The sequence below is a fragment of the Chelmon rostratus genome, chromosome 11 (genome assembly GCF_017976325.1).
Source record: "Chelmon rostratus isolate fCheRos1 chromosome 11, fCheRos1.pri, whole genome shotgun sequence".
NCBI classification, from domain to species: Eukaryota; Metazoa; Chordata; class Actinopteri; order Chaetodontiformes; family Chaetodontidae; genus Chelmon; species Chelmon rostratus.
This window is the reverse complement of record NC_055668.1, coordinates 3,083,312-3,110,909: the sequence shown is the minus strand read 5'-3', so window position 1 is coordinate 3,110,909 and position 27,598 is coordinate 3,083,312. Positions and strand designations below refer to the sequence as shown.

Below are 27,598 nucleotides of genomic sequence, written 5' to 3'. Positions count from 1 at the left end.
CACCTATAAGCCCTCATAAAGACACAAGGACATCGTCTTGTCTCCACGAGTGCACTCAACATTTTAAATAGATGTGACAACTTGTTCAAGGTAGGAAACAAAGACACAGACTGCTGTATTTTTTCCACGTATCAACTTTCACACCAGTACATTTCACCAGTACATTTCAGAAGTAAATTTTATAACCTCAAATTAAAAACTGATCCAATTTTTACCAATAACTCATCTCCAAAATGAAAAGACAGAGGCATTAATGAGATAATGGAATGTAAAAAGAGAAAAAACAATAGCTAATTTATTAATTAAATGACTAAATACATCAAAGCAGCGACCCGTGGACAGTGCACATCAATTATTTAGCTGTACAACAGCATAAGTAGTTAAGAGCTGGGATTTTCTGACATAGAAGCAGCCTATATGCTGATGCTGTTGCTGTTTTTGTCGTGTATCAGAAACCGCTGTTTGCATTGTCTGAGCAATACTAAATGATTTTAGCTTCATTTGAAAGTCAGCATCAACTTGAGTATCTTCAAGCCTTTGTCCCCTTGCTCCAACAGGTGTTTCATGAAGATTCACAGTCAAAAAATAAAGCAACCTATCTTCACTATCTTTGAAATTTCTGTGGTGCAATGTCTTGTTACTTTTCTGCTGAAATACGGTATGTACCAACAGAGACACTTCTGTGATAAGCATATATTGACCAATAATTTCAGTTTCCTTATGTGAGGCTCAAGTTTCAAACGAGTAATAAAACCAGTAAAACCAATATTTTGCAATTAATGACAGAACACTGTGTGGATTATGTGCCTGTAGCTGTTTTACATACACCCCTTCCGCCCCCTGTTTTTTAGAATCCACAATGAGATTTGTTTTCAGCAAGAAAACACATCTGCTGATGTTAACTCTAAGTGCTTTAAAAGGCAGCTGGACCTGCTTGAGGTTCTAGAAGATGTTTAGCCTCTCATCCAAGATGCTTTTGCCAGTTAGAACTGAAGAAGCCTTTTGGATGAGAGGGTTAGGGTTAGATCTGTGATGGTATAGGGGGTGCATTAGTGCATATGGCATGGGTAACCTGCACATTTGTGGAGGCACCATTAATATTAAATGATATATACAGGTTTTGGAGCAACACATGCTTTGACATCTTTTTCAGGGAAGGCCTTGCTTATTTCAGCAAGACAATGGCAAACCACATTCTGCATGTATTACATGAACAGCAGGGCTCCCTGGTAAAAGAATCTGGGTGCTAAACTGGCCTGCCTGCAGTCTCAGCTTGTCTCCCACTGAAAATGCTTTGAGCATTATGAAACATAAAATATGACAAAGGAAACACCAAACTGTTGATCAGCTCAAATTGTACATCAAACAAGAATGGGGAAAAAAACATTCCACTTTCAAAATTATAACAACTGGTGTCCTCAGTTCCCAAACACTGACAGTGCTGTCAAAAGAAGAGGTGATATCCTAACTTCTATTAAATGTGTTGTCAGCATTAAAATCTAAATGAGGATATTTAAAACCATGTGTCACACTGGGTGACACATAGCAATGGGGGTGAACCAAGCCTCCTCACTAAGACAAAAGTTTCAGTCCCTTTCTTGCTCAGAGTTGCTCTGAGAATTGTCTTAAACCCCTCCTAAGCTAGCAAGCCTTGCTAAAGATTCGGAGGCTAAGTTAAGAGCTCTCTGAGAGTGCTCTCACATTGTTGGTGAATATGGCCCCAGGAGTTTACCAGATGGGCCTCATGAGGCGCAGTCGTTGGTGTTTGGGGAGAAGAGCAGGGGGAGGGAGGGAAAACACACATCTCTGGGGGGCTGGTGGCAGCTGGCACAGTGAGCCGGGTCAGTTATGAGTGGATGATTTCTGGGATGAAGGTGTTAAACACAGAGCTAAAGTCCATAAACAGGATCCTTGTATGTGTCCCTGGGTGTTAGAGGTGTTCCAGGGTGTTGCTCAGTCCCATTCTGACTGCGACCTCCACTGAGCTGTTTGCCTGGTGGACAAATTGCAGGGGGTCCAGCAGGGGGCCTGTCATGTCTTTCAGATGAGTCAACACAAGTCTTTCAAAGGATGTCGTGACAAAAGACATCAGGCCGATAGGCCCGGAGTCATTTCATCCTGTGATAGAGGGCATGTTTTGGGGACCAGGATGACCGGGCCTTCACACAGCACCCGGGGTCTGTTGAAGATCTGTGTAAAGATGGGGGCCAGCTGGTCAGCACAGACCTTCAGACAGGAGGGTGACATGCTGTCTGGGCCTGGTGCTTCCCTGATTTTCTGTTTCTGAAAGAGCTGACACACATCCTCTTTGCAGATCCTGAGTGGCTCAGTTAGGAGGGGTGAGAGGGTGGCAGGGAGTGGAAATGGTTCTTTGATATCTGAGTTGTAGCAGGTGGGGGGTTTAAATTGGCTCAAAAAAGTGCCACTCTTTGGCTAATTATTTTCCCAACAATATTCTCTATGAGCGATGAGGGAACATGTGCAAAATTGTGCCTGCCACAACCAAACCATTTAAAATATATGAAAATGTGCCGGCAATTTATGGATGCCGCTAACTACAACTTCTTGAAAGTACCAATAACTGGTATGGTAATTGCCTGAATAAATTGTAAGAACATGAAGAGCTGTATGGAAATAAAATAAACAGGAAAGTAGCAAATGTGAGTGTGACACCAACTACTGCAAAAGGTTTTGCTAATGTAATTTAAAAGCAACTCTAAAAGCCACTACTTAGCCAAGCTGTGAGACCCATGCAGACAGAAGGTACCTGGGATAAAAGACACACACATACACATAAACAGAAGGATCCTCTGCTTTCTTTCTATTTATTTTTTTTCTTTTATTCAAGTTCATAATCCTGAACCATAAACTTTAATTGCTGTTATAATAAATTGGGGTGGAAACAGAATGAGTTCTTTATGCTAGAAAGGTTTCGTTGAAGGACAATTTATTGTATCAACACATTAGGCATGTTGTTCAACATATATCATGCTTTCTAATACTGTACAGGATTGGAATTTTATTTTTTATTTTTTATTTTTTTTTATTTTAGAGGCCTCAAACTTTCAGTCAATGTGCATACATTTACAATAAGGATGGATTTCTATTTTAATGTTGGAAAGTTTCTTACTATATTATGATGTATTAGTTGAGTTCAGTAGGTTTCAAACACATAATTTTTCATGGATACTTAAACCTGCTTTTAAAAGAAGTTCTGAGTTCTGATTATGAGAGAGGTCCTGTAGTGAGACCCTTCTCTTAACTCTGAAGGTAACTCTTTCTATATTGTGCCTCTCTATAGTTTTGATCAAATTCACATTCACATTACACTAATACGCCTGAGAATCATCATACCACAAATCATTCACAAAGACAGCACTTTCATGTGGCTTTGATCATCAGCAAATGTAACTATGTAACAGACAGTAATGCCTTTTCTAATCATTACTTCTACTATCTTTCTACAGGAGCTACTTCTACATAAAATACAGTGAACTAAGAGTTCAATGCTTACAGCTGGTTTGCCTAATTTAGGAAGTCTCAAATGATTACGTAGTAGTCAACCCATCCCAGCTTTTCTGGAATCAGGGTTGCATTCATCCTGAAGGGGGCATGAATGTCTGAACCAAATTCTGACAGCAGCCATCCAGTTGTGACAAGTGTCAACCCTGTGGCGAATTTATATGAAAAGCCTTTAGGATACATTATTTTGGATATGTGAATGTCTGTACAATATTTTGTGCCAATCCATCCAGTAGAAGTTGACATATTTCCAAAATTCAGATTCAGAGGATCAATTTTCATGATCAATTTATCCAATAGCAGCTGAGATATTTCAGCCTGTAAATGTCTGACGTGGCTAGGGGCCTTACCTGTTCCCGGAAGGGGGCATTTGTCGCAACGAGGGCCCCAGGCTTTGCCCACACTGCAGCAGCAGAGCTGTTTGCTCAGCTGGGCAGACACTGGGTGCAAACACTGCCTCCCTGAGCTGACCAAACGGAAGCAAGCTCCCTTCTCCTCTTGGATGGCGGGCGTGTTGGCTGAAGAGGAGCACAGGAGGAGAACAAAGAGGAGGAGGGGCGAGGCGTAGGAAGTGGCGCACCAGAGTGTAGGAGACGCATACATGGGGGAAAGAGAGGACAGAGAGTGGAGAAATAAAGATGTCCCCTTCACCAAAGCAACCTTTCCTTCTCACTAGAACAAGCCTAAGCATACACTCACTGGCAACTTCACTAGGTACACCTGTACTATCTAATGTGATCCAACACAACAGCTCTGCCATGAACTCTACTTTCACAAAACAAACTGCTGCTGGAAATTATTACATATTTTTATCTTAATTTTACGCAACATCCCAACTGTTTAGGAAACAGGATTGTATGTAAATGAGGTGAAGAAAGTATAATGTAGGCCAGTTCAAAAACCACTGCAAACTACAACCTCAATACAACATATAGTTAAATTAATACATCTTTGACAGCATCATTCAAAACTGAACAATATTAAGCAAATAGCTTAATGGCAGGGCTTTTATACTGGATCACATTAGCTTGTACAGGCGTACCTAATGAAGTGGCCAGTGAGCGTGAATCTAAAACAACACCAGTGCATAAGAAGAAGACATATTTCACAAACAGAAGAGGGACAACCACATTTTCTTGTGGCACAAATAACATTAAACCAATCAAAGCCAAACACAGGAACACATTCAAACACAACAAAGCACAGACAACATGTTGTAGGAAAAACATCTGTTCATGCCAGTCCTTCATGCACTATCAAAGTCAAGCACTAGCTCAGCTGAAGGCATGCGAGATATGGCTCAGTTTGTGTTTTTAAAGTCCTTGGTGTAATCCAACATCGCCACAAAATGCCAACTGGAAACTGTTCTAAGTGGAACACAGGCAAAATAAATGACCTCCAAGGGAACAATAAAGTTCGGTTCAAGTTCACCTTGTTGCCAGAATCATTACTTGGAGCAAATCAATTCTATTAATGGTTAAATACTTGACCTATTTTAACAAATAATCATGTCTAAAAATATGAGGAGTGACTGTTGTATAAGGTTGTGTGAAGCTTCTTCTGAGGCTTTAATTCAGCTCAAATCTAACTGCATAGATGGTTTATGTGCTGCATCTATGCCAGCAAATCAGTCAATCATTCATGCACTTTCAAATTGTGCATTTTGATGCAAATGTATAAACATTTTCTGTAATTATTCCATATAAGTATCACTTTTTTCACAAATAGTATTGAGACCATTAGCTGTTACTAACTTCAGTTCAACATGAAAAATATGCTGATTCACTTTCTTACTGAGAGTGAGATGAGAAGTATGGAACTGGAGTCGGGCCATGGTTACACTAGCTTAGCATAAAGCCTGGAGGCAGGAACAAACAGCTAGCCTTGCCCTGTCCAAAGATCAAAAATAAGCTCCATGCTTAATGCGTGAGATTGATATCCACCTTCTCATCTCACTCTGAGTAATGGGACTTTTCCCGTATGCCAACCTTTCCCTTCCTGTACAGATGGGAAACATGGTGACACTTGGGACACAGTTATGCCAAATTGAACAACTATTTTCTAGATGGGTCCAGACACTTTTTGACACACTGCAGTACATGACTCCAATTCAGTCAAGAAAGGCAAATTTTTATTTTAAATGTATTTTAATGCCCCAACTAGGCCCACATCAGCAAAATTTGGACCAGAAGAATTACATTGCCTAAATTAACCCCAAGAAAGCCAAAGTTTGTCCAAATCCATTACAGTCCAAATGGGCTGTGTAGTTCCTTTCTGTCCAAACAGGAAACCCAGTAACCAGATAACAAAGGTATTCCAAATGACCATGCCTATCTTTGACATGTGAATTTGGCAAACATTTGCCACTCCAACCGTCCATTTAAGAAACTTTTTGCCACTCAGATTCAAAAACTAGTAATTTATTGCCCTATCAACTTTACAGCTAATATGGTGTCCTGAACAACAGTCGATATGTTACTCAACAACTGTAAACATAAAACCCCACACTACATACAGGAAGTGTCAACAAAAACACACTGTAGCAATTACAGTACATATAATTACTGTAACCATATGGCCCCTGCCCTTGAAGTGCTGAGTTAAAGTGCATGTTCTTGTTTATACAACCAGTGAAGCATTTAGGAGATTGTTTCAGGGAAGGTGCTGCAGTCTGCTTACTGCAGTCAATCACCTGATGGGACATGACTGAGAGGTAAGAGGAGTTTTATAAAAAAGTATAACCTTTTCACTGAATGAGGATGGGGTATAACTAAAAACGGGTGGGGAATAGAGAATATGCAAAATTTGAAAATAGGCATAGAAGACACTCTAAAATTCAGGAAACCTGTGACATTCACAGCGCTATGCAAGCTCTAATAACATGCAAACAGGACATGTTTGAAATATGATTTGTGCAACTCATTTGATCATTTCCATTCCAGTTTGAACCGTGCGTTCTGCACTTGTTTTGGCAGGCCAGGGGATACCTGCACACAGACTGAGGCAGAAGAGACATGGAGACAGGAAGAAGAGGCGAGCAGCAGCGGTGGAGGAGCTGGAGAGAGAGGGGGAGTGTCCCCTCTCAGACACACTGTGACCAGCCTCACAACAACACTGCTTTGCAAACACCAATCAGAGTAAACCAAATACTGACACGGTGTAAAAAAAACTATTTGGAACATAAATCAGATTAGAATGTTTTCTGGCCCTGAAAAGAGATTATGAATTGTCAAAATACTACAACTACTACTACTGTGAGACAGGAACATTCAATGAAAAAAAAACATTTACTTGTGTGTGTGCCTGTGTCTGTGTGTGTGTGTGTGTGTGCGTGCGTGTATTTCTCTCTCCAAGGTGCTGAAACTGTTTTCGTGTTTTGTCCTTTGCCATGTCCTCCTGTCAGAGAAGGCTGGCCAGACGGCCTGGCTGTGCTGCCAATTTTCTGCCGACTTCTCAGCATTCATTGTCTCCGTTTACGGACACTGCCTCAGAGTCCCAATGAACAAGATCTTGGACGAAATCCTGGCCGTGTAGCCAGTCCTCCACCAGCTTTGTCATTTGCGTAAGTGTGGGGCTCTGGACTGATGTCCAATTGTAATCTGTGTTCTATTGGAGATCATCTGACAGAGTTGGGGTGTCTGCCTGTCTGTTTTCTGTGTATTGCAGGTTGGTGAGCACAATAAGAATAAGCACTTTGTGGCAGCCCAAATATATTTATAGGCAGGGGAGTACGAGGAGGCTGGAGACTGAGCTGGAGCTCGAGGCACAGTGCTGGCCTTCAAACAGGCTGGCTGTGGCTGTGTATGGCTGGAAAGTGCTCAGCCAAAAACCAGTACATGCAGCCGGCCTGGTCAAAGAAGGACATGGCCTGGAGGCCCAACTCTACAGAAATCCATACGGTTGTGTCTGCACATGTAAGTTCTCTCCAGTCACTCATCCCATTGATGTAATCCATTAAACCTCTGTCTGAGGCAAAGGAATCGTCTCCACAGAGGGTTGAAAAAGTAAGCAAAGACATGTACTTTAAAGCCTCAGTCTGTATTGTGGGGCACCAAACCTCAATCAAGACCCTCAGTGTGTGTTTTGTGTTCTTCAACAGGCAGCAGAAAAGACAAGGATGCAGCAGAGCTTCCACAGCTACTGGAAGGTGCTCCTCAGCCTCAGCCTGCGTGACATGAAGCTGAAGGCTTCAGAGAGAGCCAAGAGGGACATTCGCTTCCTTCACCTCATCATCAAGCAAGTGGACACACAAACACACACATTCTCCGCCTCACACACACTTTCTTCCACCTTCTCGCACTCAGCACAAAAAACAAATGGACACACAAATGCAACATGTACACATTCTCCTCTTCACACATTTTGGAAATAGCTTTTTATTTACTATTTTTATGTTTTGTATATTAATATTGTTAAGTACATCATAGTTTGTGATTTTTTTAGTATTTAGATGTCCCATTTATTAATATTGTTGAGTAAGACAGTTTTTTAATTGTTGTGTTCAAGAACATTATACTAATTTCATAATAACTTTGAAATAATTTGTGTATTATGAATTGATAGTGATATTTTTTAAATGGTTACGGCTGCTGAACACTGATATGACACGGTAATGACCACGACATGACACCTGCCATGAACAATGAAGAGTCTTTATGCACGTTTATGACTGTGGTCATTCAGTGTCATTTGGTCAGTCATGTCATTTTTAATGCAAAGTTGACATTGTTTGAGTTGTCTTTGTTATGAGAACTTGACATGAACCAAGACAACCTCTGAGCTGGATGGAGGCCAGTTTGATGACAGGAAACGGTACCTTGGTGATTTGCTGAACTTCCTGATGGACAGTTAGCTTGGTACAGTTCGTTTGGCAATGGTTGCCTTCTGGTTTTATTTACATTTTATACAGCATCCCGACCTTTTGTTAAATAGGGGTTGTAAGATAACTGCTAACTGCTACAAACTGTAACTGCTGTTAGCTCGGTTAGCTCAGTTAGCTAGGGGACAGGGCTCCTGTCTGACTCAGCCCAGGGGTACCTGGAGCCAAACCCAGCAAAAAAACCACCTCTGTACTGCACCCTGTTGTCAAACTGGCCATGGTCTTGGAGGTTGTGTTCAGTTGCAGTCTGGCTGTGTTCACTTTGTAGCACAGTGTCATTTGATTCCATTTATTTACATCTTTCCTGTAAAAATAGGAGGCTAGGGAGAGACTTGTCATGGATATTCATTGGCATTTACAGTGGCCAATAGCATTGAATGTGCTATGCACTTGAATCCTCCCTTTATCCTTTTAATTCACGACTAAATCGTAATGATGACGTATATTTAAAAAGTATTGACTACAAACATTACAGCAAAATCTCTGTTCATTAAATCCTGAAGAGTGAAGACGAGTTGAAATAGTTGGCTCTGTTTGGGTAGACTACCTCAGTTAGATCACAGCCGCCATCACACAGCATTAGTTGTTTTCCTCTTCAACCAGTTATCTGCAAGTAGAAGTACACACTCTCATCGCCACTGGGCATTTTTCTCATTGGATGATTTTCTTCCTGCTCAGTGCATGTCATGGCTGTATTATGGGCAGGAAAAACCCAAACAATTTGAAAAAAACCTCATGGTGTCATATATGGGTTCGAAGACGGAATGTTTGGTAGAACCTTCAGGCCGTTTGAGGCTACTGTCTGAGAAAATATGCATATTTGTGCCACTTTGTAGGGGTAGGTGCTGGAGGTGTCACGGGGTCCTGAAGGCAGTCGGAAAAGAAAGCAAATGAGCATATTTCAAAAATGCTGAACTATGGCTGGAATCAATTAAACAGCTTATTTCAGTTTTCAGCTGATAACTAAGTGATCCCTTGATGTTGATTGGTTGGCTTGGTGTGCTCCTCCTTGGTTAGAACCAAAACCTGCAGCCACATGGCGCTTTATGGAATTGGTCTGACATGCCTGTTTTAAAGTGTCCTAATTCCTTTGATCATCCATCATATACAGCTATAGTTCAACGTGATTTTAAAAGGCATGTCAGACTCATTCATATAATATCTATATAATGTCCCACTGTTCACAGTGTCTGTTGGATAAAATACCAAGCCAAAAGCACTTGACATAGACCTCCAGAATGGACTTGTGCCAAGACAGAGACAGACAGATTTTTAAAAAAGCCCCAACATTTAAAGGTCCTAGGAGAAAAGTAAGCTCCATTATTGTGAAATAAAAGAAGTCTGAAACCACCAACACTCTTCCTCATAGTAGGCCATCTGGCCAGAATGAGTAAACAGGGAAGGAGGGCCTTGGCCAGGCTGCTCACCAAGAAATCAATGGCCTGTCTCTGCAGGGTTCAGCTGCAGAAATGGGACAACCTGCCAAAAAGGAAAACTATCCCTGCAACGCTCTGCCAGTCTGGCCTTTATGGCAGAATAAGTAGATGGAGCCACTCCTGAGTAAAAGGCAGATGACAGCCAGCCTGGAGTTTGCCAAACTGCACTTAAAGGACTGTGAGAGCATGAGGAAAATGTTTCTGTGGTTCGCTGAGACAAAAATTAAGCCCTTTGGTCTTAACGCTGTGCACTACATTTGTCAAGAAACAGCATGGTGGTTGCAGCATCATGCTCTGGGTATGCTTTTCATCTTGAGGCGGTTATTGAGTGTCTAATCAGGATTTAGGTAAATGAAGGGAAAACAAATAAAGACAAGTACGCAAAAAACAAAAAACTACCCCAGACTTAGGGCCTACTTCTGCTCCAAAGAGCTTGTCAGACCAAATAACATCTGAAACAAGTCAATTTCAAGCAAACACAGGCGGGGAAAGGGACAACTTCACTTATTCATTTAAGCACAGTGGGAGATATTCATGGCAGGCTAAGCCATGAGCTACTGCAGCCACTCAGGTTGTGCTGCCACAGGGAGAACGGTACTCTGCAATATTTAAGACTGATCTGCTGACCAGGGATTGGGCCCCCGCCCACGACTGCCACCCAAATCCCACCGCGACCCGGCCCTGGATAAGCAGAAGAAAATGGATGGATGGATGGATCTGCTGACCAAATAGTGCATTTTTGCTGGTAGTGATGTAAACAGTGTTCCACTAACTGTGACAAATGAATTGCACCTAAGTCTAATATCTGAAAGTACAAACTGAAGTGTAAGAGTTATACAAAGCTCCAGACTAAGAAGTTTCAAGGGTGCTGAGAGTTCAGCATAGTGAGAAAATCATGCTGTTTTATTAGGAACCAGTACACCCACACATGTGGTGAGTCATCAGTTTAGTGCAAGACATGGCTTTGGTTGGAGGATGGGGCGGTCTCAAGCTGGACCAGTTGGGTCTGCTGTCAAGCAGGACCACAGTAGTGTGGTTTACTGGGGTCAGCCCCTTCTATGAGGTATGAGTATGGCAGGATTAAAGCAGGCTATACTGCTTTAATTGCCTTGTGATCTGGTCATACCAGAAAGTGGCATCATCACATCATCACAGCATAGTTCAGCCACATGTCCTTTCAACAAAGGTCAGTGCTGGATACTTGGTCACATGCAGACCACTGGCTGGGTGGTGAACTACTACATCTGCCAAACTGACAGCTAACACACTAGCCATCCAGGAGCATGCTGTCACAATCGTCACAGAGTTAGCAAGAGGTATCTGGACGATCTCTGCTTGCCTCGTCACTGTCTCCAAAGCATGCCTCTATAGTATTCACAGGGTTCACCAGGCAAAAGTTTTGTGTGGATTTACTTCGCTCACAGAACTGAATGCACTGCATTGATTGCACTGATTTTAAATGTTGGTCTGGTGGAGCTTCAACAACTACCATGACCCAGATAAGAATCTGAAGCACAGGCCATCATGATTAACAAAATGTCAAAAGGACTAGAATAAGATTTGTAGTCCTCTCCATAAAGATCTGGTCAAGGTATATATAAAGATAAAATATAAGGAGTACGTGATTTTTGAGCCATGTTCTTGGAGTGTGTGCGTTTTCACAGCGCTCACTGGTAATGATAATGAATTATTTAAGTCTCCTCCACTGAGCCCTCTGGACTAACAGTGATGGTGATGAATGGACGCTTGGCTTTCATTAACCATGAGATAAAAGAGAACTAGCACACTACCTCATCCTTCCACACACACACAGACAAACACATGTACACATGTACACACACGGGAAATTGCAGCAAAACCACGGGAACACATGCTCACACGAAGTTAAGACTGAGGGAAATCAATGATTGACACAACAGATCAATGATTTTTGAGATTTATCACTTCGGCACTTGTGCACGAGCAGTTGCTTTTCTATCTAGATCTTCTCTCTGTTCTAAGCAGTTTGTCCTGTATCATCCTCTGATCCTGTTCCTTTTGGATGAGAGACATGAGATATGTTGGGTTTTGTTGTGCCTTGCTGTACATGCTTGAGGAGGATCTGATTGTACAATAAATGGCATGCTTTCATTCATGCACCGTATATGCATATCATCAAACACACTTAAGCTTTAGCAGCATTCCTCGCAGGCCTTCCTATGCTTGCACTTTGGAGCAGATGGCAGGGGAAAACAATGAAACTTATATTTCCCATGTCTTCTGTCATAAAGTGATGGGAAATATCAAATGCATATTGGAAAGCCTTCGTATGAACAAATCGGTGCATCAGAAACCAGCATGCAAATGTAATACACTCATCTCTGTCAGTATAAGACTTTTACTCAGTCTGACTCAACTATTGGATGTTTTCAGTCTGGGTGATAATCAGTGAGAAAGTAATGAGGGAAAGAAACTGTGAAAGACGTTAGATTGTAGGACTTACATATGCACGTGGTGAGCGTGGGGTCCGGGACATAGCCGGGTTTACACATGCACCTGTAGCTGCCAATGGTGTTCAGACAGTTTCCATTCGGACACACGCCACGCAGCTGGCACTCATCTAAATCTGTGAATCAACAAAAAAAAAATAAAAACACAATCAATCCAGAGATTTCTCAAAGGATTTCTTAAAATTGCAAACTAGGAGACAGACATTTTTACTACTTTGTCAATTACTGTACAACCGTTACTGTTACCCGAGCTGATCCTATGGAGAATACAGAAACTTATTAGGACTCCTTGTCCACTTTTAGGATTGCAGAGGTTTGAAGAGCTACACAAATCCACCAAATGACAAATGAGCAAACTCCAAATGACAAGTTTGCCTCAAAGGGCTTTACAAGCTGTGCATCATATGACACGGAACAAGCAAGTGAGTGGACCTTGAGCTGAGATTGTTTTGCCAATGACACAAACAACGTTTCCAAGAGAGATCCAAGAGATATATCATAGTCACAGGTTGTCATTTGTCTCTTGGATTAGGTGTCTGTCACAAGAAAGTGGGAGTTATCTACTGTAACACGAGCATGCCAGAGGGCAGACACCAGAGAGAGAAGACAGAGTACAGGAAGAAGACTGGCATGCTGGGAAAGCACAACTCTTTTTGTTGAGACTGTGATGGACAATGGACGCTAATCTTTATCCCGAAATATTTTTATTAACCTAAATGCACTGAAGGCAACTCCAGGCTCGCGTGTGATTGTTAACAAGAGGAAAGGACCAGAGCGGACCTGAGCCGGCTGGTGAGTGATGCTGCGTGGACCGAGCACAGCGATGGCAGGAGGTTGGACGAGCTCACCTGGTGCCTGGCCTCAGCACTGGTATTGATCAACACCACTATTAACCCCACAGTAGCATCATGGTCATTATGTGCTACTACATTATGTGGGAGGTAGAAAATCTTACTTATTGTCAATTTAAGGGCTCTACCGAAGACTCACATGGACCATTTATCAACATTAGCCCAAGAACAAGGAAAAAGCTTACAAAGCACGTTGAGTTACAAGGAAGTGAACAAAAAATAAATTCTAATTGGTCTGCATTATCAGCAAAGACAATTCAACATTCAACATCTGCACAAATCATCATTTTGGGTACATCCACATGTAGATTCTGACAATTAAATCTTCATATAAGTATTTGCTAATTAAATGTGATAATAATAAACAACATCATGTGGTGTAAATCAGATCATTTGTTTTTTCTATTAATTTGTTTGATGATGAGTTCTTTCAGGTAGGCCATTCATATTATTATATACTTATTTATACAAGTATATCAGGTATAGCCATGACTTTAAAGGCTAGGTAGCTATTTTTCAGTCAACAAATTCCATGAAACGACCAAAAAGTTTGATGAAATTATCCTTCTAGCAAGTACTGTACCTGTTCAAAACCTGATAGGACAATATCTGATGTCTAAAGACTATAAAAGCAACATTGCTGTACTGGGTGACATGTTCCTTCATTACCCTGAACACACACTGTACTTTTATTTTGACTCTTTTCCACATACTGCACAATGTCGTGCTGCCCCCCATACTATATAAAATAGTCCCATTAGCAATGCAACAAATGACTTCGTGTAATATCAGAAGGGCTGCTCATCATGATGCACCCACAGAGAATCACCACCCATCTCTGCAGTTCCTATCAGCTCCAGACAGCATTTTAGGCTCTTTAACTCATTGTTTTGGTTTTGTGGTTCACAGTTTTGAGGTTTTTGTTCACTCTGTGCACTCTCTTAAACCTTTTTTCCTGTAGAAAGTAGCTGTTTTCAGCCACCAAGACAAAGACACTATAGTTTCTCAGTCTTGGTCACATACAGCAATGGTTTGAGCTAAATACTGAGGTTGACACACTAACAGAAAAGGCCTGAGAAGTGCTGGTTTAGCATGCCAGTTTAACATTTGCAAATTAGCACAAGATACAACTAACAGCTGAGGCTGATGGGAATATCATTTGTCTGTATTTGGTCATAAACTAAATTTTATGTCCTCAGAGTTACATGACTGTTTGTGCCAAATGTCATTGCAAGCAATCCCATAGTTATTGAGACATTTCACTCAAAATCACACGGCTTCCTCTTGATGGTGCTAGAGAAAAGCTCAGGTAAGGAGGCTTCATCCTCTGGGGTCTGCTGCTGTTTTGAAAGTCCACTGTGAAATGTGTCGAGTTTTAGCAAGTCGAATTCCTTCAGTGAGAACACACTTGGCCCATTTCACAGACTGTGACTCATGTCTGTATCCCACCATGACATTCAGTTTATAGGTGAAAGGGAGAACAAGCTTTTCAGCCAGTATGGTTTAATAGGCTGTTGACAGCCTACTTGGTTGGTCTTTTATTGGTGAGGACTTTCATGTTATCCTGTTACTGAAATCCAAGAAGCCTTTATTGCTGCATAAGCTTTTGTTTTTTACAGCAGAGGACAGGAAAAACGTACACAAGAGGAGAGAATGGGATGTGCGTCAGACAGTGTGACGTCATCTGCTCTGCTGACAGCTAGTTATCACTCATTCTGCATCGAACCTTTTCCTTAAAACAACCCACATTACAGGCGCTGGACTGTCCACAGGAAGTTGAAACCTATGTTTCATATTTTGGTGAATTTCTTGTTCTTGTTTGACATGGCTACTGAATAAAAAAAAATAAATTAATGGCCCATTAGAGTTCACCTCCCCTTTACGGTGGATGTGAGAGGGTGGCTGCAGAAAGGGGAACTAACACAAAGCTGCAGTTAAGTCACACATTCCTTTCAAATTTTGGCATAACCTAATGCTGTCTTTTATTGTATTAAAGTTGATTTACATACAGTAGACAGCATTAAGTGTTATGTAAGGAGACAGCCAGGTATAACAAAAGCACATACAGCATCAAGGACAAAGATATCTCAAAATAGATTTCTTACTCAAAAGTTTAAAATCAGCCACTGGGATCAGACATTCATATAATTTATTCCATTTAAAAGGACAAAGTAGCAGAAAGCAATCATCCCAAGTTCAGTATTTATCCAAGGCCTGAGGTCTGGTCTGGTGAGCAGTGGTTTTAAATTTGAGAAGACAAGTGACACACTGAGACAGCTTTTACTGGATACATTTATAAATAAACATGATAGAATGTAGTTCGCTTCTTGTTGCTAGTGAAGATCAGCCTATTTTTACTTATGGTACATATCATCTCCTACAATGAAAGGCAAAGCACAATGACGCAATGCACACAGAATGCATACAAGACTGTGTCATTAGCATACACACATATATATGTAGTTTATGTAGTGTGCAAATAGTAAAGGATCTAGCACAAACCCTTGTGGGATCCCATTATTTATCTCAAGGGAGGTTGTTTTGAGACCATCAGTACAGATCGCCGGAGTTTGATCTAACAAATATCCATGAACGAGTTCTAAACAACAACGTCCGAATTGAGACGGTGTACATTGTAGATTGACATATACGTTGCATGTGTTACAAAAAGAAAGTGGTCTGTGCAACAAATTAAATTACCACATTAGCACTTACAGCTTTACAACATGAGCACGAGACAGTCTGGAACGGTGCTAAAATGCTCATTTGGACGGTTTTTGTTTTGAAGGACCATTTTAATTTTAAAATGAAAATGTAGATGTAGCCAGCGCTGTTTGTTCGTGCATGAGATGAACTGATGGTGTATCGCTTTTATACTGGGTATTTGTAGTCTGTCATGCACTTCTTGAAATATTAAGGCACAATTATACCAAACATTAAAGTAAACAGAGTAAATCAGTCTCAAGAAGGCTTTACAATTCTGCTTTTAATTAGATTTTTAGTGAAATATTATATGTATCAGCAGGGTTGTGTAGAGTTGTAGTTAAACAGTTACATATTCTGATAAACTAATCTTAGAGTTCTGGAAAACTAACAGTAAATGATCTGCATATTTAGAGATCAAACCTGGAGTCTCTGATTATGAAACAGCTGTGCTAAAGACTGAGCCAACAGGACTCCCAGGAAAAAGAAGTTCACATGTTCTTGAGGAGAAGTTTAATTGGCCAACTAATTTTTTTTTTCCAACATAGAGCCCATTGCAAGAAACAATCCTAAGCACTGAACATCCCAAGAAAACTTGTCACAAAGTGACATTTCTTGAGGAAAAATTAAAAACTACAGCTTCTAAGTGTAATATTTTTTACATTATTAGACAGGAACAATGTGCTGATACAATAACAATATATAGAAGAAAAGGATGCGGTGGATTATAGTGACTCCCTCCTGAGGGATAGCAAAGTCTAGGACGACAAACACTCTAGTCTGGCAGCAGTCTGAATCAGCAGCAGGCCCTCGCTCTCGCTCTCTACTGTCAGAGCCCTTCTGCTTCCAGCCACAAAGCTGGCAAACACTGTGGATAGCGTGGCATTGTGCCACCATTACCACTGGTAATGGTGAATCCAGCGCCCTCATTGGTGAATAATGCCGTAGGATGTGGAGTCAGCATCACACAAGTGTGGTTTGTTGGCCTTCGTGCTGAATGTGCTGTCTCTCCTCAACAATAATATAACAAGAAGAATAACAACCCACCACCACGATCAAATGGGAGTAGCTCAGAAGGTTCTGGCAAAATGAGCAAAAAAACAAAATCACTACTCGCAGAAATCGCCTGCCAACAGACGGTATGCACTTGGTGAATGTAAAAACCACCTGCTCACACAGGTATTTACTGAACTTTAGGCTTCACAAGTTTGCCTAAATTAAATGGTGGTATCACAAACCACAAATTATTGTGAGGCCTTTCACAACAAAGCATCATAGAGGAAAGGTCAGGTGTTCACCTTAGTCACTATGATTCCTCCTACGGTAACAATGAACATGGTACGAAATTTTGGGCCAATCCATAAAGTAGATGTTAAAATGTTTCACAAAATAAGTGTAAACTTTAACCTGCTGTTGGCAATACAGGAACAGTCATTTGGATTCATCATCTGGGGACCATGCATATCTGTACCAAACTTTGTGGCAATTTATTAGTTGTTCAGATTGGCTCAAAGCAAAAGCAAAGACTCTTACCTTGGCAGTGAGAACTGTTGACTCTCTTGTAACCCTGAGGACAATCTATCAGAGGGATTGCTAATGAGAGGAGAATGTGGGGAATAAAAAAAGAGAAGATAGCAAACATGTAAGTCAGTGCGTTCAGACATTCAATCAAGGGTTAAACAATCTGAAGCAAATACAGGTGTGTACTGGGAAAGAGTTTCTAGTTCTCAGGTTAGATTTCAGGTTCCTGTATTACCCTGTAATCCACACCCTATCTTCAAGTATCTTCATATCAAGTTAAGAGTGTCATTTGAACTTTTCTGAGACCTTCAGCTTCTGGAATAGATTAATAGAGACAGGAAAAGAGTCGGGGGGGGGGGGGGGGGGGGGGGGGGGACATGAAGCAAAGGGCTGCAGGCTGGAATGTAATCCCGGCCACTGCAGCAAGGACGCAGCCTTATGACATGAGGCTATAGATAATAGCCCCTCGCACGTGTGTACTGAAAATAACACTCCTTCATTTGTATTGCTATTTGAGTGCATTTTCTAGACTTTACACCAATCACAACAAATCTTGTGGCCTTCTTCCTTATCATACCATATCATAATGTATAAAGAAGAGTCAACACGAGACAGTGAAACGACTCCAGGAACGAGCTGGAGGCTACTGTGGTGGAAGCTGCTCGGGAGCCAGTAGCTCTCAATAATCCACAGACTGAGAAGTCAAACTCTCGTAAATCTCTGCCGCAAGTTAGAGACTGGGCAGTGCTGTAATGGTGGATAAAGGTACCAGTGGGGAGGTGGTACTCAAATACCTGAAAGCAGATTGATATTTTGCTCAACGGGAAACAACAAGGCAATGTTTGTTTGACCACTAAAGCAAATTTATTTACCAGCTACCAGTGTCACCGTGGCACAATGGACTGTTTCACACTTCACTGTAAAGTGGAAAACTAATGCCCGTGCCAGCAGAAAGGACCGACCTCTGGCTTTGCGCTGACTTGCACTGAATTGTGTGAATAGTAAGACTGAAATTTCCTTCACATGAGGCATGTTTGCTGACAGCTGGTATGAGTGACTAATGTTATACAGGGTTTGTCATATTGTAAATGCACACTGTGACCAAAAATGTGCTCTATTCTATAAGCAGGAGCATTTCCTATCGAGGGCCATTTAAATTTTTATAACACCCTTCAAGAACAATACTAAATTATTTAACACATATAACACGCAAACCTCTGATGTGATGGCTGGAACTTCAAGTCCTGAAGCCTCTCACCAAAAGCCTGGAGGAGTTCTGCACAATTTGACTGGTTCCAGCAGCTCCACAGCAGCATCGAAGCTCTCCCTCAAAAACTCTCCTTCTGAATAAGGTTTCAGCTTCTTAGCTATTAGCTCGCTCATCATAAAACGTGCTTGCGTTACACTGTCTGCCAGAATGCAGTGTTGTGAAAGTTGCATGTTAACTTTATTCAAGCACATTTGTCCTTGCAACTCATCCGTTTTATCTGTTTAGAGCTGTAATGTAACTTAAGTTTGGCCTTTTTCCATCACTGTGAGCACGTCCCGACAAACTATTGGCACGCTGGCCTTTAACTTCAGCAAAATAGTAAAAGCTTTTTACTACAGATCTTAGGAAAAAAAGTAATTGCTGTCTAGAGATTTTGTTTGTATTTCTATGATTGTCTCGCTGGCCAGATGTTCTACACCCTTGATGTATAGAATACACCTTTACTGACCTACCAAAGCCTCTTCTCAGTCCTTCTCTTTATGCCAGCATAGTTGGCATGTAGTTATCTGTTATGAGTGTAAACTGCAATTAATGGGACACTCCATCAATTTGACAAGTTCAGTTTATTGGTCAAAAGGAAAAACACTTATCCTGTGGAGACGCCTATATTACAAAACTAGAGGTGTAAAGTTTAAGAGACACCAGCATTTCCAAGGCAGAGAGTGTGTCAGAGAAGATACCTGACTGAGTGGCACTATGGATCCAGTGTGGTTGGAGCTTGACCCGAGTCGTATCTCCACCTCTGCTGCATCAAACTGAACCATCCTTTGTTCAATCTGTCTCTTGAGAGTTTCCCAACCCATAAAAGAGCACTAATGAAACACTGGAACACCCAGTGTAGTAGTCTCCTGAATGACTGAATGATATTAGGTCTATGTTATGGCCACCACTTTTAATTACTTCTGCTCTGTTTCAAAGAAATCATGTTCTGTCGCTCAGTATGACATGGCAGATCACTTTAAATGCTGTAATCGCAATAAGGCTCAGCTGCTGTAGGTATGGAGAAAAAGCCAGTGAAAATTACCAATCACAGCTGCAGCAAATTCAAAAATCAACAAACCCTGCACCATACTTGAAGAAATCGTCCAAAATTGGCCCAGAATCTGAAAGCGAACTTGCTGAACGTATTATAAGCTCAGTGATTGGATGCTTCTTACTCAGATGGACCTTAGGACTCCTACCTACTTTAATCCTCAGTTTTCACAGACCTCTAACTTTTAACCATTGAACCAGCTTTGTTCTGACATTGCTTTGTTCATGTTTTGCACTGATGATTCAACAGTCTCCTACAGTTCCGTGCCATAAAATGCTCCAACTACCACTGATCTAAAACTACGGCTGATGTAAGCAATATGTGTTCTTTGGGTTATATACAGCATGTTTATGTATTTAGCTATAGTTATGAAATTATTCTTAAGCGGCTCGCATGAAACTACCGACCACCTCTCTCTTTAGCTGAACTGGGGGAAGTACTGAAGCTCTGACACTAGACTTGGATGTTGAGTCTTTTCATGCTCTACATCCAGCAGCGTTGGCTTCAAACAGAGGGTCCACAGTTCTATAAAGGGAGGATGGTTGAATAGCCAACTTATACATATAAAGCACAACCACATTTGCCTCACATTCATGCAAAGCTTAGCTGAGTAACAACCTCTCTCTCTAAAAAAAAACGAGGAGGAGCATGAGCCGGCACTGCATGCATCCAAGGCATTTAGTGCTTTTCCTCTCTGGAAATACCTTCCAGGGTGAAAGTCACCTGTCTTTTAATACAGAGCCTAGAATAAGGGTCATATAGAGTTTCCCCTATTGCTCTGGTTCAGCGTCTTTATTATGCCCGGTGCACAATGAAGCGGACTATGAGAGACACTCTCTAAGCCGCGTGAAAGCATATTTTAGGGTGCAGGTTTCCAGGCAGGTGGACATTTAGCTCTGACTAACTCTACGTACAGCTCATCCTAAATGTATTTGTTCAATAATTGTCTTTAAAGTTGTATCTTAAAGCATTAATTCCTTTTAGTAGTCTTAGCAGTGTGTTTAGAGAGTCTCTCTGTGAATTAGGCCATCAGGACTATTAAGACACTAGCAGGAAAAATACATAAACAAAATAAAAGACAAGTGTTGAACTCTTCCAAAATAGGTGTGCCCAGTTAGTTAAAGCAGCTCTGAACATTCCTAGCCGAGCCCTGAGGCGGTGCTTCTTGACCTCATGTGCCTGTCCGAGGAAACCGCACACTGCCAGTGAAGATCTAATTCTGACGGCTGCTAAAGATGTTTTGTGGGAAATAATAGGTAATGAGGCTGCTTGGAAAGTTGATACAGCACTGTTCTCAAAGTACAGTGGCCTGCTGCAGTGACGCGCTCCACTTTCCAATTCCCCATGTTTCAATTTTTGGAAGGGGTCGGAGCTGCAGTGAAGTTGGGTAAAAGCACAGGAGTAGTTAATGCAACCCAACTGACTGTTAATGTTCAGTTCTTTAAAGATAAATCAAAAGTAAAGAAGAGAAGTATTATAAAAATGAGCAGCAGAGACCAAGTTATCCTGACTTTTAATCCCTGTGACTCAAATCAAATCCCTGGATCCGACATTTCCCATGTCTATGTCCCATTGTTCCTTTTAAGCAGCCGCAACTTACAAATATCCATTCCTCCATCCTCTGTGTTTCCAACACAGCCGTTCTATTTGTAGAATCAAAACTCAAGCTGAGGTAACCCTGATGGCTTCAGAGTAATGCCATCACACTGACAAAGATTCAACACAGCAACAGAGATTTGTGGAGTTCCCCATTAAAAGTATGACATTAGCATTTACTGTCTAAATTAGAATTAATTAACAAGATTTTCATGTGAATGAAGGCTGCTTGAACTCACACTGGGCCACAGATCCAGAGACAATTATAAAAGAAAGAATCTATATCCGTCTTTCAGTTTTCTTCATCTGATTGTCTTCACACTTGGTAAGTATAGGACATATAGATATAGGTATAGGAAGTAAATGCAGTGTCGAGTATGAAGCAAAATATAAAAAGACAAAAATTGTCCTGCTTGCCTAAGTTTAAATGGAACGTGGCTACGTTGTACCCAGAGCCAAGTCCAGAGAGGGTTAGACCCACAGTTTCAGACATACGCTCACCAGGGTCAGGGTTAAAATTCTCTCTCAAGAGTTCTGGTTATACAGATGTCGGCTAATTTAATTGTTGATGTTAACAACTTGATAAAATATTAAGTTATCTTTAGCTAGCTTCAGGATTAACTGTTGCATCTAGAACTGCAAGGGCTCTACAGGTCAATGATATTGACAAATCTGCAAGTAGCAATACCAGAGGCCAAGCCAAGACCAATCACCCTGTTTACCTGTGGAACGTTCCAAACAGGTGTGTTTGGAGCGTTCAACAACTTTTTGTTGCTCCTGTCCCAACTTGTTTAAAACATGTTGCTGCATCAAATTCAGAATAAGCAGATATTTACAACGGTCAGGGAAGCTGATGAGGTCAAACATTAAATATATCGTCTTTGCGCTGTTTTCAAATGAGTATATGTAAAAAAATATAAATATATCACGTTCTGTTTTATTTATGTTTTACACAGCCTCACAACTGTTTGAAATTAAAGGTTTCGGTAAAAATGGGATGTGGCATGTTGCGTATATTTAGGTTGATGATGAAAATAGCCGACACCTAGAAACCGCTTACCTGACAAAACAACACACACACAAAGCAGAGGCTTCACATGTAACAGTCAGGTGTCCACAAAGGCAAAATGCTGGCATAACATCTGAGAGAAACATCTGTACTTACATGGTTTCTTTGGACATTTCTGGCATTTGTGGAAACCCCAGGACGTCCCAATGGTCCCACAGCACTGCTCCTGCTTAGTGAGGCCTGGCAGAGCTTTCCCACACTGAAACATAACAGACGTACAGAGTGGGAGACAAACAAAGAGAAGACGAAGAATTATTAATTTGTTTAATATAAATTAGATTTTTGTATTCTGTCTGCTTCCTCTGTATGTCTGATCCCCTGGTGTCAAAGACAAACACCTCATCCACCTCCAATCAGACGGCGAAACATGCAGATAAGAACACATATTTCCTCTCTTCTCTTGTCCCCCCTTGCTAACAATCCCTTATCTTTATGACAGCAATGGCTCTGTACAATGTGACCTGGTGATGGAGTGACTGATGATTTATGACCTTTACTACAATTCAGCATTGTGAATTTTTACAGTGTGACAGTAATCTGTTCTTCATTCTACATCCCCCATCTCCAGAACTTGATATAAATAAAATCACAGAGGGAGGCTGTGCTATTTATCAAGGGCAGTTGCTTTGTTTTGGCTGTAGCTCCACAAAGTTGTCAATTTTACTAGCCTACTATAGCCTTTGTGCTCTGAAATGTTGTATTAATCTAGGCTTAACAGGTCTTGGATTTTTCCTCTGTACAGCGTGCACGGAGATGAAAATCATACCAGTGTTTTCATGTGACATGATGTCACAGTTTCCATACTGGTGAGCAGAAAACATACTGCTTTGCAGGGAGAATGTAAATGCATTGATGCTGACTGTGGGGGTGGCTAGTTCCTCGTTCCACTTTCACACCTCAGGGTCAAGGATCTAGGCTTATTTATTTGTCATTTTAAAACACAGGAGTGCAGAGTGAAATGTAGATTGTAGTCCAGGAGTCCAGGAGAACACACTCGCCTGGAGGGCTCTGGTGAGCACTAGCGTGGGGGAGGTGTGACCACCAGTCTGAATTGGAGTTTGGTTCTCGAATCCAAGTTTCATGGGGGAGACTGTGTAACATGATGAGCTGAAATCAACAAACAATATTCTGCTCTATGTGCTGTTATTTTGAAGGTGTGCAGACTGGGTGGAGGGCGGTGGAGATGGCATTCTCTGTGTATCTGTTGGTTCTGAAGGCAAACTGGTGAGGGTCCAGGCTGGCTGGGATGCTGCCTTTGATGTGTTTCTCAAAGCACTTCAGAATGGGGGTGAGTGCCACAGGGTGGTAGATTAGACACTGCAGACTTTTTAAGCACAGGGAAGATGGTGGCTGTCTTGAAGCAGGAAGGAACACTCTGCTGTGACAGTGATATGTTAAAAATGTCATCATGACATCAACTAGCTGTAGAGCTGATGTACTGTCCACACTTTCTGATGGTTTGACCCTTTCAATCAGCCGGCAGTAAGTTGGCAAAAGAAGAAATGTGGTGTGATTGTCCAAAGTGGGGGCAGGGGGGGACTTTGTATCTGCAAGGAATGTTTGTGTAAACATGGTCCAGGGTATTGTTTGCTTGGGTGGGGGTTTGGACATGCTGGTGAATTTGGGAAAAACAGTTCTGAAGTCTGTTTGATTAAACTCACCAGCTACAATGAAAATACCATCTGGTTGTTTTGTCATGTGACTGCTGATGTCATACAGTTCCTGTCGTGCATTTTTTGCAATTTGCCTCTGGAGGAATGTAAACAGTGGTGAATTCTCTGGGCAGATAATATAACAGGCAAAATTCTACACTGTCCATCAACTTTGACTGCACTGGAGCACCAAGCATCAGCGATGAAAACAAATGCTGAAAAACTAAAAAAAAAATGACTCTTTCCTCCATGAGTTTGTGCTAGCTAAATGCTAACATCAAAATGCTAACATACTCACAATGACAATGCTAAGGCATAATGTCTACCATGTTCACCACCTTAGGTTAGCATGTTAGCCTGCCAACATTTGCTAAGTACATCTGAGATTTATGGGAATGTCATTAGTTCGGCAGGTATTTGGTCACAAACCAAAGTATTGGACACACTGAAATTTTGACCTGATGATAGTACCAGAACAAAGGAGATCAAAGTTATTCTGATGCTAACATGAATGTTTGTCGCAAACTTCACAGCAATCAATCCAATCATCCAATCAATCAACCAATGTCTCAGTCATTGAGACATTTCCAGAAAAACATGAAAATGTCAACCTTGTCGTGGCACGAGAATGTCAAGAGTTCAGTCAAGAGTGTGTGTCTTTATATATACACACATACACAGTATATTTACAATAACCATATATATATCATCTACAATACAGCTACAACATAAATTTTGGTTACAATATACTTATAATTACCAACTGTAATTGTACAATTTCAGCAGGTGTGTTCAGATAAATACAATCACTCAAAGCCATCTTCTCCCATAATCCACTGGACTGAAGATCCAGTGGATTAATTTAATGGAAATATGCCCACACAAACAACTGGAAAACTCTGAGGCTTCAAACGTAGAACTTGGAAGTATTGCCATTTTTATGTGGTTTTTCTGTTTATTTGTTGTTTAGCCTGTTGAATTTGGCTTGATTGTAGACCCACACGCTGGAGCAGTGTTGGAGTATTCAATATTGACAGACAGTCAAGAGAAACTGTGAATGTTAAGCCTCATTAGAGGCCAACTAAATAACCAGAATAGGAGCTCGGATGTTGGAAACTGTTTTTCACGTTGCGTTTTGTGTAGTCTCACGTAGCCAGAGATAACCGTGTTATTGTTTAAAATATTGGTGGTAAGTGCTGGTAGTATGAAACCCACCTCAAACCAGCTTTAATTTTGTTGAACAAAAAACAATTTAAGTTTGTATTTCATTTCATTGTTACAAATTACACAAACTTGCTCCATCAGATGCTCCATCTTCAGCTGTATTGAGCTAACACTTCTGACAGTATACCTGACTCCCTGCAGTCTCCTGAAAGCAGCGACCCAGCGTGTTCTTGGAGGTGACGGGCTGGTACTGGGGGGTCTGGTAGCCATGCTGGTTGGGATAAACTATGTTGTAGCCATGGTGCTGGATCTTCTGGCTGCTCTCTGTGTGGTGGTAGCTGTAGCTGGTGGATGAAGAGGTACCCGACTGAGGGCCTTTCAGCTGGGGCCCGTTGTTGTGGTAGCTGTCTAGCTGAGACACCTGGTGGACCTGGACAGAGGCCTCTGGAGGGTGTTTGATGTGGATATTGACAAAGCTGGGGCTGAACACTGGAGGCACATGGGACAACATGAGCAATACGGTTATCACAGTGCATAATCAGCATAAAAAGTCAACTGTGGGGACTACTCGTAACAATATGAAATTTATTAAGAGGATATGGCACAATTAATCCACTACAACACTGCACCACTTCTCAGACTTTTTCTGGCATGAATTTTCTGACAAGCTTCAAGCTGAATCTTAGTGAAATTCCCCTTTCGTGTTAGTCAGGATTAGGTTGCCATCAAAAATCACACACTGGTGGTCAGAAATAGGCAATATAGGTTTATATATGCAATCGTAACGCTACTCAGCTGCATCTGATGGACGATCAGCTGAGCTGTGGTAGTCCATTCACCACCCGCTCAAACCTGGTATCAGCAACTGACACAATGACCATTGGACAAGGACTGTATAGCTATTGAAGAAGTATCATTCTTAATTTCTTGTTCTTATAACATTTCAAATGCTTGTCTTTACACTGCACCAGAGCAAGCAAAAGAGAAAATCTTCAAAACATTGCGACACTAATACAGGGTGGGGAGACTAACACAATAACTACCACTGACTGAATATAATGCTCTCATCCCTTTTTAATGAGAAGGGCCATGTGTTTTGTAGGTTTTTAAATTATCCACTGGAGATTTATTGTGGATGTATCCTTTTCCTCCAATCTCTTTTGTTACTAGCCAGTACCAAGTTATATTGTAGGACACAGGGGTTATATGCTACTTGCTTAGAAAACCACACCAGCGTTTAAACATGTTTTAGTCCATTTACTACAAATAGCCTCCAGTTTACATTACTACTGGCCACCTCCAGAACTTCTTTAGAGGATGTTCCCTGATAAGGAATAGGAAAGTCTAATTTTTCCACCTGCGTTTTCCATCTAAAGGAAGGATTAGATGTGATTTTAAAAAATCACATCTAATCCTTCCTTTAGAGTACATGTCATCGTTTTGGATATAAAGCTGGTGGGAGACATTTACATTATTACAGCTTACTGACATACATCCTTCTAACTCCAGTCCAGAAAGAATTTCATTCAATGTCCGTTACATTAAAAAGAACCTTTTTTTAAGCTTTTATCCCCACTAAATGTCACATAAAACAAGCACTTACAATGCAGGCAACTTCTAAGGCAACATGTGAACTAAAAACAAACTACATAATGTATTGGGAGCTATAGGCTCCTCTATTTTGTCCATAAGAGCATTCCCAGACCAATAAAATATGTCCTAATGCAAAAATGACACAAGCTATCATACAGAGTGAACTACTGAATAAAAAAGACTGAAACATCTACAAGCAAAAACAATACTGAAGTCAAAATGAAAAGTGAAACCACAGCTCCCTGGTACAACCGAAGGCTAACTTAATTAGCCTTCGGTTGTACCACAGGCACCACAGTTTTTACTCACCAGGACTCTGGCCGTTGCTGTAGGTCAGCGGCAGTGTGTGTGTGGAGTGGACCTGAGTTTGGCTGTAGCTGCCTGAGGTCTGCTGGTGCTGCTGGTGTCCATTCTGAACAGGCATCTGGCAGAACTTTCCAGTAAAGCTGGGAGGGCACTGACACTTGTCCCTGGCACTGCACTTGCCACCATTTATACATGGCAGGTGACAGACCACTGAGAAGAGAAACAAAAGGACAAGAAATAGATGATGTTTATGCAAAAATGATCCCACACACAAATACTAACTTGGCATTATCAACATACCTGTGAGTGGATTTGGATTCACATTTGTGTGTCTTTTCAACACATCTGTCATCTGTTACATAATTAGGCTTAAGACAATCATAGTCGGATTGGGCTTCATCTTCATCCAACATGTTTTTTTTACTGCATTTTAAATGCAGACAGGAAGAGGAGGACACCGCAAACGCTTACAAATGTCTGGCAGTGACGGGCAGATCATTTAGCACTTTAACAG

General features: G+C 41.2%; 1 protein-coding gene across 4 annotated transcripts in view; it reads right to left on the bottom strand.

Moving 5' to 3' along the window:
• ltbp1 (latent transforming growth factor beta binding protein 1) overlaps positions 1–27,598 on the bottom strand; it is a 139,096-nt gene that overhangs the window by 34,490 nt on the left and 77,008 nt on the right. For 3 of the 4 annotated variants that reach the window (XM_041948233.1, XM_041948234.1, XM_041948235.1), the window contains exons 6-11: positions 27,088–27,294; positions 25,373–25,674; positions 22,466–22,568; positions 17,414–17,473; positions 12,320–12,442; positions 3,873–4,040 (exon numbers count right to left, since the gene is read on the bottom strand). In XM_041948233.1, the coding sequence (XP_041804167.1) occupies positions 3,873–4,040; positions 12,320–12,442; positions 17,414–17,473; positions 22,466–22,568; positions 25,373–25,674; positions 27,088–27,294 (963 nt within the window). The remainder of the gene's footprint in view (positions 1–3,872; positions 4,041–12,319; positions 12,443–17,413; positions 17,474–22,465; positions 22,569–25,372; positions 25,675–27,087; positions 27,295–27,598) is intronic. The other variant, XM_041948236.1, reaches the window with a different exon arrangement.